At 47.0% G+C, this 13,460-nt stretch overlaps 1 protein-coding gene across 1 annotated transcript in view; it reads right to left on the reverse strand.

Annotated features, from left to right (window-relative positions):
- Positions 1–4,550: 4,550 nt before the first annotated feature.
- The window catches only part of LOC141264337 (protein naked cuticle homolog 2-like), a 569,817-nt gene continuing 560,907 nt past the window's right edge, over positions 4,551–13,460 (reverse strand). The window contains 2 exon segments of the mRNA XM_073676627.1: positions 4,551–5,035; positions 5,038–5,106. Of these exon segments, the coding sequence (XP_073532728.1) occupies positions 4,551–5,035; positions 5,038–5,106 (554 nt within the window).

The following is a 13,460-nucleotide window of genomic DNA, read 5'->3' on the forward strand; positions in this document are numbered from 1 at the left end:
TTTGCCACATTTCGGCCATACTGGTCTTGCCTTGTGCTGAGGCGCTGTTTCTGCTCCCTCTTTGTGCAGAGCTTCCTCCACTGCCTCGACGCACTGAGCTGCTTTGTAAAGCACTAGCAGCACTGCTCTCGGTTGGAATGGAGAACATGATGGAATGCACCAGTGCGTCTTGGTACTCCCGCATTTTACGCTCCCGGTTCAACGGTGTTATGAGGCTTTGTAAGTTGTCCCGGTAGCGAGGATCTAGGAGGGTGGACACCCAATAATCAGCCGTGTTGAGAATGTGGGCGATGCGGCGGTCATTTCTCAGGCACTGCAGCATGAAATCAACCATGTGCTGCAGACTGCCAACTGGCCAAGAAACGCTGTCCCCTGCTTGAGGCGTGATCTCTGCCTGCTCTGCATCACCCCACCCTCGCTCTAGATACTGACTACTAGAGCATTGTGTACCTCCCTCCTCTGGACAGATGTCTTCCTCATCCATTGACTCCTCCTCATCCTCACAAAGTGTCCCCTGCCTAGGCCTTTGTGAGGAACCACGTTGCGCAGACTGTAGAGAAGCAGATGGCATTTGTGGCTCCTCATCCTCCACCTCTTCCAAAACCTCGTCCCTTAGTGCTTGCAGTGTTTTTTCAAGCAGGCAGATAAGGGGGATAGTCATGCTGACTAGTGCATCATCTGCACTCGCCATCCGCGTGGAATAATCGAAGGCACGCAAAACGTGGCAAATGTCCTTCATAGAGGCCCACTCAGTGGTGGTAAAGTGTGAACGGCGCGCACTGCGACTTGTTTGCGCCTGCTGCAGCTGGTACTCCATTACTGCTGCCTGCTGCTCACACAACCTCTCCAACATATGTAACGTTGAATTCCACCTGGTGGGTAGGTCACATATGATGCGATGTTCCGGAAGATGTTATCGGCGCTGCAGAGCTGCAATGCGTGATCTTGCGTTGCTGGAACGCCGCAAGTGAGCGCACTCTATGCGGACCTTGTGAAGCAGTGCATCAAGATCCGGATAGTCCCTCAAAAAACTCTGCACGACCAAGTTGAGCACATGTGCCAGACATGGGATGTGAGTGAGGTTGCCTAGGCCCAGAGCTGCCACCAGATTTCGGCCATTGTCACACACTACCATGCCTGGCTGGAGATTCGCTGGCACAAACCACACGTCGCTCTGCTGCTTGATGGCATTCCAGAGCTCCTGCGCTGTGTGGCTTTGATTCCCCAAATAAATTAATTTTAATACGGCCTGTTGACGTTTGGCCACGGCTGTGCTCATATCGGTCATCATAACAGGTAACCGTTCACGGGTCGATGTGGAGGTAGACCGTGACGGCTCCTGCAGCTCTGATTCAGAGGAACTGGAGTATGAGGAGGAGTCAATGTGTACAGACTGTATTCCTGCAATCCTTGGAGTTGGCAGAACATGTACAGCGCCACTTTCAAGATCTGTACCCGGCTCCACAACATTTACCCAATGGGCAGTGAGGGAAAGGTATCGTCCCTGTCCATGCTTACTGGTCCACGCATCGGTGGTCAGGTGGACCTTGCTACTGACGGCGTTTTCTAGCGCATGTTTAATTTTTCCCTCCACATGATGTTGCAGGGCAGGGACGGCTTGCCTGCTGAAATAAAAGCGGCTGGGCACGTTGTATTGTGGGACTGCCAATGCCATAAAGTTACGGAAGGTGTCAGTCTCCACCAGCCTGAATGATAGCATTTCAAGGGCCAGTAGTTTAGCAATGCCAGCATTCAGAGCCTGTGCTCGGGGGTGGTTTGCCGAGTATGGGCACCTTTTCTCCCATGCCTGTGCTAACGATGGCTGTAGACTGGCCTGGGAGTGTGAGAATGACTGGGAAAGTGGTGCTGTGGGTGGAATTACACTGTGTCTCTGTACAACAGTGCCAGAGATTCTTCCATGGTGATCCTGTGAGGAAGCCGAACCAGCTGTGTGTGAGCTGGAGGAAGAGGCTACAACACGAGCTGAAGAGGTGGTAGGTGGCGCTGTAGGTTGGCCTAGGTCTTCAATGTGTTTTTGTAACTCCACCACGTGCTTGGTCCGCACATGTTTCCACATATTTGTGGTATTGAGGTTGCTGACACTTTTCCCTCTTTTCACCTTCTGATTACACATCTTGCATTTAACAAAGCAAATGTCATCTGCAACTGTGTCAAAAAAGGACCAGGCACTGCAAGTCTTGGGAGCGCCCGCTTTGGATTTTGGAAGAGCCATGCTCCTAATGGGTGCCGAAGTGGAGGCTACAGGCAACCAAGTCTGCCCCCTCCCTCTCCCTCCTTTTTGGGCTGTTCGGGGAATCTCTTCCTCAGCGCTGCTCCCACCACCTTCCTGTCCCTCACGCCATGATGGGTCAAGAACCTCATCATCTACACCACCCTCTTCAAACAACTGCTTCTCCTGGGTAGTCTCGACAGCACAGTACGCACCAGAAAGTGGCACCTGAGTCTCATCATCAGATGCGTACTGAGGTGTGCTGCTGACCATAGGCACTGGCCCACCCGCCTCTTCAGATTCAGAGAGACAAAACGGTTGCGCATCACTGCATACTACCTCTTCTTCAAATTCTCGAATTCTGCTTGGCTGGCCCCCTCTTTCCAAGCCAAGAGATTCAGAGAACAGAAGTAGAGATGGCTCCTGTCCAGGGCTCTCTGACTGCCTGGGCAATTTGGCAGGTGGTGAAGAGACAGATGGGTGCTCTTCAGTGCTCAGGACCTGAGAGGATCTGGAACTAATTGAAGTCGATGCGTTAGCTGCCATCCATCCGACAACGGCTTCAATTTGGTCTTCCCGCAGCAGTGGGGTACGGCTAGCTCCTACAAAGCTGCGCATAAAGGACTGTTCCCTGGTAAAACTAGGGGATGCTGAGTCACTGGTGCCCGCAGCAGGCACAGAATCCCCACGTCCTCTCCCTGCAGGCACAGAATCCTCACGTCCTCTCCCTGCAGAAACTCCACGACCACGACCACATGCCTTACTCCCTGCCTTCTTCATCTTGGTAGACTGATAAAGATAGGCAGAAAAGTACTAAGGGCTTAGTGTGCTTATTCCTGAACAGCTGCTAACAGGTATAAGAAACACTAATTTTATAAAGTGTGGACTAGACTTTAATATGAGCTAATGTGGCCTACACAACTGTAAAGTGGAGTGTTTGGTGAACTTTATTTAGGTTTTTTTTTGTCACAAAAAGACACTGGATGTGCCTAAAGATGTAATACCGATAGTATCACAAACTTTTTGTAGCTATTACAATGTAGGAAGGTAACCTACAATGCAATAGATGAGGCTACCAAAAATAGGCTAATACTAATCTGGCTGGGGCTGCAGGGCCCAATGCTGCAGAAAGGCTCCTCTAACTACTCCTATATAGTGTGTTTGGAACCAATTTAGCTGAATACGGATGGAACCACCACACTAATAGGAGAAATCAGGAAAAATTATGAATTGGCAAAAAAGGACAATGTATGAGGCAGTGACACACACTGAGTGCACTACAACCAGACGTGGCTGAAGCACACACTACAGGGTGAGCTGCACTCACACACACAGACCTTGCAGACAGCGGTGAACAGTGCAGATGCAGAGCACTGTGCACTAGCGCTGCAAGACCAAAAAAATTTCTCTATCTACTCCTATATAGTGTGTTTGGAACCAATTTAGCTGAATACGGATGGAACCACCACACTAATAGGAGATATCAGGAAAAATTATGAATTGGCAAAAAAGGTCAATGTATGAGGCAGTGACACACACTGAGTGCACTACAACAAGACGTGGCTGAAGTACACACTACAGGGTGAGCTGCACTCACACACACAGACCTTGCAGACAGCGGTGAACAGTGCAGATGCAGAGCACTGTGCACTAGCGCTGCAAGACCAAAAAAATGTCTCTATCTACTCCTATATAGTGTGTTTGGAACCAATTTAGCTGAATACGGATGGAACCACCACACTGATAGGAGATATCAGGAAAAATTATGAATTGGCAAAAAAGGACAATGTATGAGGCAGTGACACACACTGAGTGCACTACAACCAGACGTGGTTGAAGCACACACTACAGGGTGAGCTGCACTCACACACACAGACCTTGCAGACAGCGGTGAACAGCACAGAGAACTGTGCACGAGCGCTGCAAGGCACAGCGATTTATAAAGTAGCTTGGGTAAAGCAGAATAGACCAAATAGGTAGCTAAAACTGTCCCTCAGAACAACAGCGTCCTATCCCTAACTGAATTCACAGCAGAGTGAGCTCAAAATGGCGGCGGCGGCTTTTATAGTGCATCATGACATCATTTCAGCAGCCAATCACAGCCATGCCATTAGTTAAGATGCCTACATGCCTAACAGGATGTGCCCACACTTCTTAGGATCCTCATTGGCTGAATAAAATGAAACTGGCTCATTGCATTATGGGAACTTCCGATTCCGGTATACGATATTGCAAAAGTATCGGAATTAAGTATCGGAATTCCGATACCGCGAATATCGGCCGATACCCGATATTTCAGTATCGGAATGCTCAACACTATTTATGACTGATGATAGTGGTGGTAATGATGGTGGTGCTCATGGTGATGGTGATGCTCATGTCTCTGCATAACAGGAATAACATAATCTTCACTGGTGAGAACAGGCGGGAAATCCCGGGTGAATTCATGTTCTGTTGCTTTAGGATGGGTGGTCTTCAGAGGGGAGTGAATATCTTTACTCTTCTGTCTGTACCTCTTGTGGCTGTATGGCTGTTGGTGGTGAAATACATCTTGCCCACTCTGAACAGCTTGAGAGGGATTTACAGGTATGCTATAGTTTGCACCTTTTCCTGATTTTCCACCAACCATGCCATTGGGCATTGCAGTAGGTTTTCCACATCCTTTGGGAGATTTCAGAAATAATTTCTCCTGGTTTCTGCTTCTTTGCTGCATTTCAGAGAGTCGATATATTGGTTCTACAAGTGGAGCTGAATAATCGTAAAATACTTGTGACCTCCTATGATGCAAAGAATGGCAATTTGATCCTGTGAACTTAATCTGCTCTGAGAATGAGGCCTTTTATACTGCTCTACTTTTGTATGGTCTTCAGGAGATCCTGCTGAAAAAAATCATCAAAAGACCTTTATCAATGAACATCACTACTTCTTACAATCTTTGCTGCACCCACATCAATGCCCTTCTTGTGGATAAATCAGAGAGATGGGGGGTGCTCGTCCAGATTAATATGGTTTGAGATATGAGGATTAGTTAAACTAATAAAAGGTGCTGCTCACCTTTTGAGTTATGCAAACAAGCATGGAGTTCTATGGCGTTGTCCATGGATAATGAAATAAAATGCACTAGATTTATTACGGGTAGTTTAAAACCATAAAGAAATAAAGTGATTAAAACACAAAAGGGGAGAGTGTGAACCAACACGTTTTCAATCCAGTGGTTCGATCTTCTTCAGGTTCATACTGGGCTGTTTCCATCTTTCAGGTTAAATGCAGTTTTTTTGGCAGTAAATTGGGGTCACAAAGTTAAAAGGTCAATTACAAAACAAAAATACATAATTATGCAGAGTTCATTGTTCGTTTAGAAAGCATAATCATAACCTCTTTAAACCTGATGAAGTTGTGTAAGCAGAACAAGAATATTATGTACAGCTTAATTACATGACAAATGTATCTCATAGTAACATGGGAATCAGTAGTGTAGCTATCTGGGGGGTGGACAGAGGGTGCGGTTTTCCCGGGCCCCAAGCTCAAAGGGGCCCATCTGGAGCTACACTACCCTTAACTATATATCGGCATGTGCAGCCCCATGGTAGAGCAGGGAGATACGATCTCCCCACACTATTGCTCTCCACTCTGTAGACATCAGATCACTTTAAGCCTGCAGTCTACAGAACGACCGAGGCACCAGTGCATGCACAGGACATCAGAGTCTCAGCACAGTGATGTCATCGACTGATGCCCGGTGCATGCACCGGTTTGATGATAGCGTGTTGGTCCGACTGGGCCTTGCCGATGGAACCGTCAGGATCCTGTATTAGATGAGCATAGGATGTTTTTTACTTTGATTTAAACTTCTGAGGGCATCATAAATAATGGGGGACCCTGAAACAGTGGGAGGGGCCCTGATACATTATATCGTCTACTGTGGGAGCCCTTATAAAGTGTGGGGCCACTATACAGTTTGGGGGCTAATGTGGGGCCCATTATATAGTGTGGGGCTAATGCAGTGGCCATTATATAGTTTACGTCTTACTGTGGGGGCTATTATACAGTGTGGGAGCTAATGTGAGGCCATTATACACTTTTAGGGCTAGTGTGGGGACTACTGTGGTGGGCCATTACACAGTGTGGGAGGCATTATACAGTGTGAGGGCTTCTATGGGGTTCACTATGCTGTGTTTTGGGGAACAGTGGTGATATCATACTAGGAATAGAGGAGATGTGGGGGTATCATTGTGTATAGTGAAGCTGTAGGCCCATCATACTCTGTGTGAGAGCTGTGAGTCCATACTGTGTATAGAGGAGCTGTACATTGGTGGACTCGGTCGGCATTAGTAAATGTTAAGTGGGCACTTAAAAAGAATTATTGTTATAGTGGCTCTCAGATTATTGTAGCCGTCAAATGTTGTCAGTAACAACCAGGGGCGGGTTGGGCCAGGGGACAGAGGGGCATATGCCCCCCGGGCCGGTCACTAAGCAGCTGATTAAGGCTGCCAGGGGCGGCGCTGTTGTATCTGTGCAGGCTGGCCGCATCACAGTAAAGCATACACTGCACACTGTGTGCGACCGTCTGCTGAAGTGGAAGGAGCACGGCTGCAAATTCTTCCTTCCAGAGATGTGTTTGTTGGCGGGAAAGAGATGAGACATTTGTAAGTAGGAGCTTCTGCTCTCTGTGCACTGAGGAGGTGGACGCTGCTCACCTCCTGATAACTCCAGGGCGGATCCTGTATTGTGTCAGCCGCCGCTCTGCTGATGCTCACAGATTTATTGCAGGAGTCTGATTTTTCATGGTGGCTCTGTCAGTGCCAGGTCATCGGCTCCAGCATCAACAGATCCGCAGGAAAGTTCAGTCTGCTGCAATATATCTCCCTATACCTAGAGTGACCAGAGACACTATATAGAATCCAGCACTGGACTGATTAATCCTGAGCCTGGCTACTAAACATCACATGTTACTGTATATATATGGCCCTGTATATATTGTGCTTTATATACTGTAATATGTATGTCCTGTAGCCAGGTTCAGGATTGATCAATCCAGTACATATACCATTTTAGATCTGTGCACATAGTATACTACATGTAGTACAAAGGATGATACATAACTGGTGAATGATACACTGTGACTACAGACATCACATGTTATACACTATACACACTATCTATAATATAACCGGGGATGCGTGTCTCTGTCTGAAGCCTTTATAGACTGCGCATGCGTGACGCGCAGTCTGGCTCCAGACAGAAGCAGGCATCCAGCCGTTACAGGTAAGAGGAGTGTATGGCGCCGGAGATTGCGGTATGTGTAGACACTGAACGCATACCGCGATCTCCGGCGCCATACTTAGATACTTACCTGACCAGGTCTTCGCCGGAGACCGGAGCACGAGTGAGGCGTCGGATCGGCGCATGCGCATAGCTCTATCTGGCACCATTTTACTGAAGACACATTTCCAGGACATCGCGGCGCCACACTCCTCCTCCGGCAGAACGGGACACCGCAGCACTGGAGCACAGGGAAGAAAGGGGAGTATAAGTGTTTATTTTTTTGTATGTGTGTACAGCGTGAAAGGGATCAGGGGGCCACACATACCAGGATTGGGGGGTGAGGGGTACCATGCATACCAGGATTGGGAGGTGATGGGGACCATGCATACCAGGATTGGGTGGTGAGGGGGACCATGCATACCAGGATTGGGAGGTGAGGGGTGCCATGCATACCAGGATAGGAATGCGGGGTGCCATGCATACCAGGATTGGGGATGAGGGGTGCCATGCATACCAGGATTGGGGGGGTGAGGGGACCATGCATACCGGGATAGGGATGAGGGGCACCATGCATACCGGGATTGGGGATGAGGAGTGCCATGCATACCAGGATTGGGGGGTGAGTGGTGCCATGCATACCAGGATTGGGAGGTGAAGGGGACCATGCATACTTGGATTGGGGGGTGAGGGGACCATGCATACCAGGATTGGGGGGTGAGGGGGACCATGCATACCAGGATTGGGGGGTGAGGGGACCATGCATACCAGGTTTGGGGGGTGAGGGGTGCCATGCATACCAGGATGAGGGGTACCATGCATACCTTGATAAGGATGAGGGATGCCATGCATACCGAGATTGGGGATGAGGGGTGCCATGCATATTGGGGGTGAGGGGTGCCACGCATACCGGGATTGGGGATGAGGGGTGCCATGCATACCAGGATTGGGGGTAAGAGGTGCCATGCATACCAGCATAGGATGGTGGAGACAGGAGGGGGGCAGCACATACCAGCATGTGAGATCATATACCAATAAAAATGCTCGCCACTCGGGCGTAGAACGGGTTCAATAGGCTAGTGTGTGTGTGTATATGTATATATATAACACATAACACACACACGTGTATACTGTATAACATCTAATGTAAGTATAATAGTGTATCATATGGCAGTCAGATATTATGATATTATTCTGTATGTGGTATACTATGAGTACAGACATCAGATGTTATATACAGGATAATGTCATTATACAGTGGGAAAAATAAGTATTTGATACACCGATTTTGCAAGTTTTCCCACCAACAAAGAATTTAGAGATCTGTAATTTTTATCATAGGTACACTTCACCTGTGAGAGAGAGAATCTTAAAAAAAAGCCAGAAAATCACATTGTATGATTTTTACATAATTAGTTTGCATTTTATTGTATAAAATAAGTATTTGATACAATATAAAAACAGAATTTAACATTTGGTACCAAAACCTTTGTTTGCAATTACAGAGGTCAGACGTCTCCTGTAGTTCTTGACCAAGTTTGCACACATTGTAGCAGGGATTTTGGCCAACTCCTCCATACAGATCTTCTCCAGATCTTTCAAGTTTCGGGGCAGTCGCTGGGTAACGTTGAGTTTCAGCTCCCTCCAAAGATTTTCTTTTGGGTTAAGGTCTGGAGACTGGCTAGGCCACTCCAAGACCTTGAAATCCTTCTTACGAAGCCACTCCTTAGTTGTCCTGGCCCAGCCATGACCCGTCTTCAATGCTCTGTGACAGAGTCACTGGCAAGTTACTGGAGAGAGAGAGAGGTGTAGCACTGATATTGATAGTTGCAGTGATTGTGCATAGTGAAAAGTTTCCAGCACACGACAAGGTTAAACCACCATCTTGGATCTAGGGTGATTAAAGCACCTGCAGAATGGGAGGAACTGGGGGTATAGAAAAGACACAGCCCTGCAGAGCATTTGTGTGTGTGGTGAGCTGGAGGTGAGATCTCTGAGCTGGAGATTGCAGGTCTCCCGGTGTGAATTCCTTTGCTAAAGGACAAGGGCACTGAACTTTAAGCCAGGTGGGGCTAAACACTCGTACAAGTACGGACTTGTTATTTTATGTTTTACTTTCTGCCGGACAAAGGCTGTATTTACATTTTCTGGTGATGTGATTTATGAGAACTGCAATAAATCAGCCGTACTTTAAACAGAAATAATTCCTGTAACTGCCTCTTTAAGAAGCTGAGTGAGTCGATCTACTACAGCTCTTGCTGAGGGAAAGAAGTTTTGGGCCAAAATCTCACGATACATAACCCCATCCATCCTCCTTTCAATATGGTGCAGTCGTTCTGTCCCCTTTGCAGAAAAGCACCCCTAAAGTATGATGTTTCCTCCACCATGCTTCACGGTCGGGATGGTGTTCTTGGGGTTGTACTCACCCTTCTTCTTCCTCCAAACACAGCGAGTGGAGTTGATACCAAAAAGTTCTATTTTGGTCTCATCTAACCACATGACCTTCTCCCATGTCTTACCAGGATCATCCAGATGGTCATTGGTGAACTTGAAATGGGCCTGGACATGTGCTGGCATGAGAAGGGAGACCTTGCGTACCGTGCAGGATCTTAATCCATGACGGCGTAGTGTATTACTAACAATAATGTTTGAGACGGTGGTCCCAGCTCTCTTTAGGTCATTGACCAGGTCCTCCCGTGTACTTCTATGCTGATTTCTGACCTTTTTCAGAATCATCCTTATGTGGTATCCCATTCGGTGCACCGTGAAGTAACAAAGAATATGTATTTGTATTGATTTATTACTGTGCTGCATATACACTGCTCAAAAAAATAAAGGGAACACTTAAACAACAGAATATAACTCCAAGTAAATCAAACGTCTGTGAAATCAAACTGTCCACTTAGGAAACAACACTGATTGACAATCAATTTCACATGCTGTTGTGAAAATGTAATAGACAATAGATGGAAATTATTGGCAATTATCAAGACACCCTCAATAAAGGAGTGGTTCTGCAGGTGGGGAACACAGACCACATCTCAGTACCAATGCTTTCTGGCTGATGTTTTGGTCACTTTTGAATGTTGGTTGTGCTTTCACACTCGTGGTAGCATGAGGCGGACTCTACAACCCACAGAAGTTGCTCAGGTAGTGCAGTTCATCCAAGATTGCACATCAATGTGAGCTGTGGCAAGAAGGTTTGCTGTGTCTGTCAGCGTAGTGTCCAGAGGCTGGAGGCGCTACCAGGAGACAGGCCAGTACACCAGAATATGTGGAGGGAGCCATAGGAGGGCAACGACCCAGCAGCAGGACCATTATCTCCTCCTTTGTGCAATAAGGAACAGGAGGAGCACTGCCAGAGCCCTGCAAAATGATCTCCAGCAGGCCACCAATATGCATGTATCTGCACAAACGGTTAGAAACCGACTCCATCAGGATGGTATGAGGGCCCGAAGTCAACAGATGGGGGCTGTGCTCACAGCCCAACACCGTGCAGGACGCTTGGCATTTTCCACAGAACACCAGGACTGGCAAAGTCGCCACTGGCGCCCTGTGCTCTTCACAGATGAAAGCAGGTTCACACTGAGCACATGTGACAGACATGACAGAGTCTGGAGAAGCCGTGGAAAGCGATCTGCTGCTTGCAACATCCTTCAGCATGACCGGTTTGGCAGTGGGTCAGTAATGGTGTGGGGTGGCATTTCTTTGGAGGGCCGCACAGCCCTCCATGTGCTCGCCAGAGGTAGCCTGACTGCCATTAGGTACCGAGTTGAGATCCTCAGACCCCTTGTGAGACCATATGCTGGTGCGGTTGGCCCTGGGTTCCTTCTAATAAAGGACAATGCCAGACCTCATGTGGCTGGAGTGTGTCAGCAGTTCCTGCAAGATGAAGGCATTGAAGCTATGGACTGGCCCGCCCATTCCCCAGACCTGAATCCGACTGAGCACATCTGGGACATCATGTCTCGCTCCATCCACCAAAGTCACGTTGCACCACAGACTGTCCGGGAGTTGGCGGATGCTTTAGTCCAGGTCTGGGAGGAGATCCCACAGGAGACCATCCGCAACCTCATCAGGAGCATGCCCAGGCATTGTAGAGAGGTCATACACACATGTGGAGGCCACACACAATACTGAGCCTCATTTTTTACTTGTTTTAAGGACATTACAGCAAAGTTGGATCAGCCTGTAGTGTGTTTTTCCACTTTAATTTTGGGGGTGACTCCAAATCCAGGCCTCCATTGGTTAATAAATTTGATTTCCATTGATGATTTCTGTGTGATTTTGTTGTCCACACATTCAACTTTGTACAGAACAAAGTATTCAATGAGAATATTTCATCCATTCAGATCTAGGATGTGTTCCCTTTATTTTTTTGAGCAGGGTATTTATTTGGGTGGGATTTGGTGTCAGAACCTTGTGGGTATATGGCTAGATAGCCAATGTGGAGTATGTGTCTATAAACTGATTGATTGATCTGGCTATAGCAAGACAAAGATTTTGTTCCTAAAGCCTTGAGCACTGATCTATACCCTACTACATAGATTTGGTTCTCTATAATCATCTAATAAGGCTCATCGGCTTCTTCACTTATACGTTAACTTTTTTCCACCCTTTCTCACCATTGTGGTTTTGTTAATATTATGATAACGGTTGTTGTAGGGACATTAGGGACACCGACGTGGAGTGGGGGCGCCATGAAGTACAAATTAGGGTGCCAACCTCCGCTGCTAGGAAGGGAGAGGAATTAGGGATAAAATAGGGACAGGGCTAATCTGTATTCCCTCCCTGTCGGTGTATTACCTAATTTTGATGTCCTATCATTAGGCGTATCATTGTTGTTTGTTTATGGATTGTTTCAGTCCTTTTTAGATTAAATTATTAAAAGTTATTTTTTAGGGGGCTTTTTTCTTTATGGTTGTCTCTGGGTCTGCGCACATGTCAGTGTGTTTTCACAGATCGTATGTCCATGGGCAAAACATGCTGACATGTCCAGTTTTTGCATGCCGCACGGGCTGCAAAACGTTCCACACACGTGCACACTGATGACACACGGATGACATCCGTGTAACACGTACTGGCGCATGGGAATCAACGGTACAGTTCGTGCTGTTCCCAGGCGCCTGGTGCTGAAGGCATCTCTCATCGTTGTCCCCTGCTTGTGCTGTGAGCAAAGGGCAATGTTGAGAGTCGTATTCTGTCCTCGCACAAGTGTCCACCTCGAACCTTCCACATTCCCACCACCTCTTGGAAAAACTCCACTTCTGCACCACGTCCTCACCAATCACACATTAACATTTCCCATTGAACACCAGATCACATACATAGCCAGTAGCTTTTGTTTTGGCAAAATATTTCTTAAGCTGCTACCAGACAAGGTAGACTCTGCTGGCCGGGCCCTGCACTGCTCTAACCTATTAAATATTTCTTATAATACCCAATACTCTTTTTAAGTATATTTTTCTTTAAGGTAATGTGTCACATACATTTTTTAAAAATGACCAATACTACCACGTACAAGTGACAAATCCTGACACACCATGACTAGACCACATAGTGACCGAAAAATACCACACACAAAGAACAAATACCGACACACCATGGCCAGACCACATATTACCATGATATAGTGACTGACTACTACAATACTGATCATTAATAAAAAAAAACACAATACTAATATTACCATAAGTGCCATTATACACAGAAGTTCTGTAAATAAATATAGTGTATAGTGTTAGTGTACAGGTAATACAGTGATCACCCGTGATATTATACACAGGAGCTCTGTATATAGTGTCAGTGTACAGGTAATACAGTGATCACCCGTGACATTATACACAGGAGCTCTGTATATAGTGTCAGTGTACAGGTAATACAATGATCACCAGTGACATTAAGCGCAGGAGCTCTGTGTATGGTGTCAGTGTACAGGTAATACAGTGATCACCAGTGACATTATACA

The sequence above is a fragment of the Phyllobates terribilis genome, unplaced genomic scaffold (assembly GCF_046119375.1).
Source record: "Phyllobates terribilis strain yellow unplaced genomic scaffold, ASM4611937v1 Scaffold_4__5_contigs__length_816908805, whole genome shotgun sequence".
NCBI classification, from domain to species: domain Eukaryota; kingdom Metazoa; phylum Chordata; class Amphibia; order Anura; family Dendrobatidae; genus Phyllobates; species Phyllobates terribilis.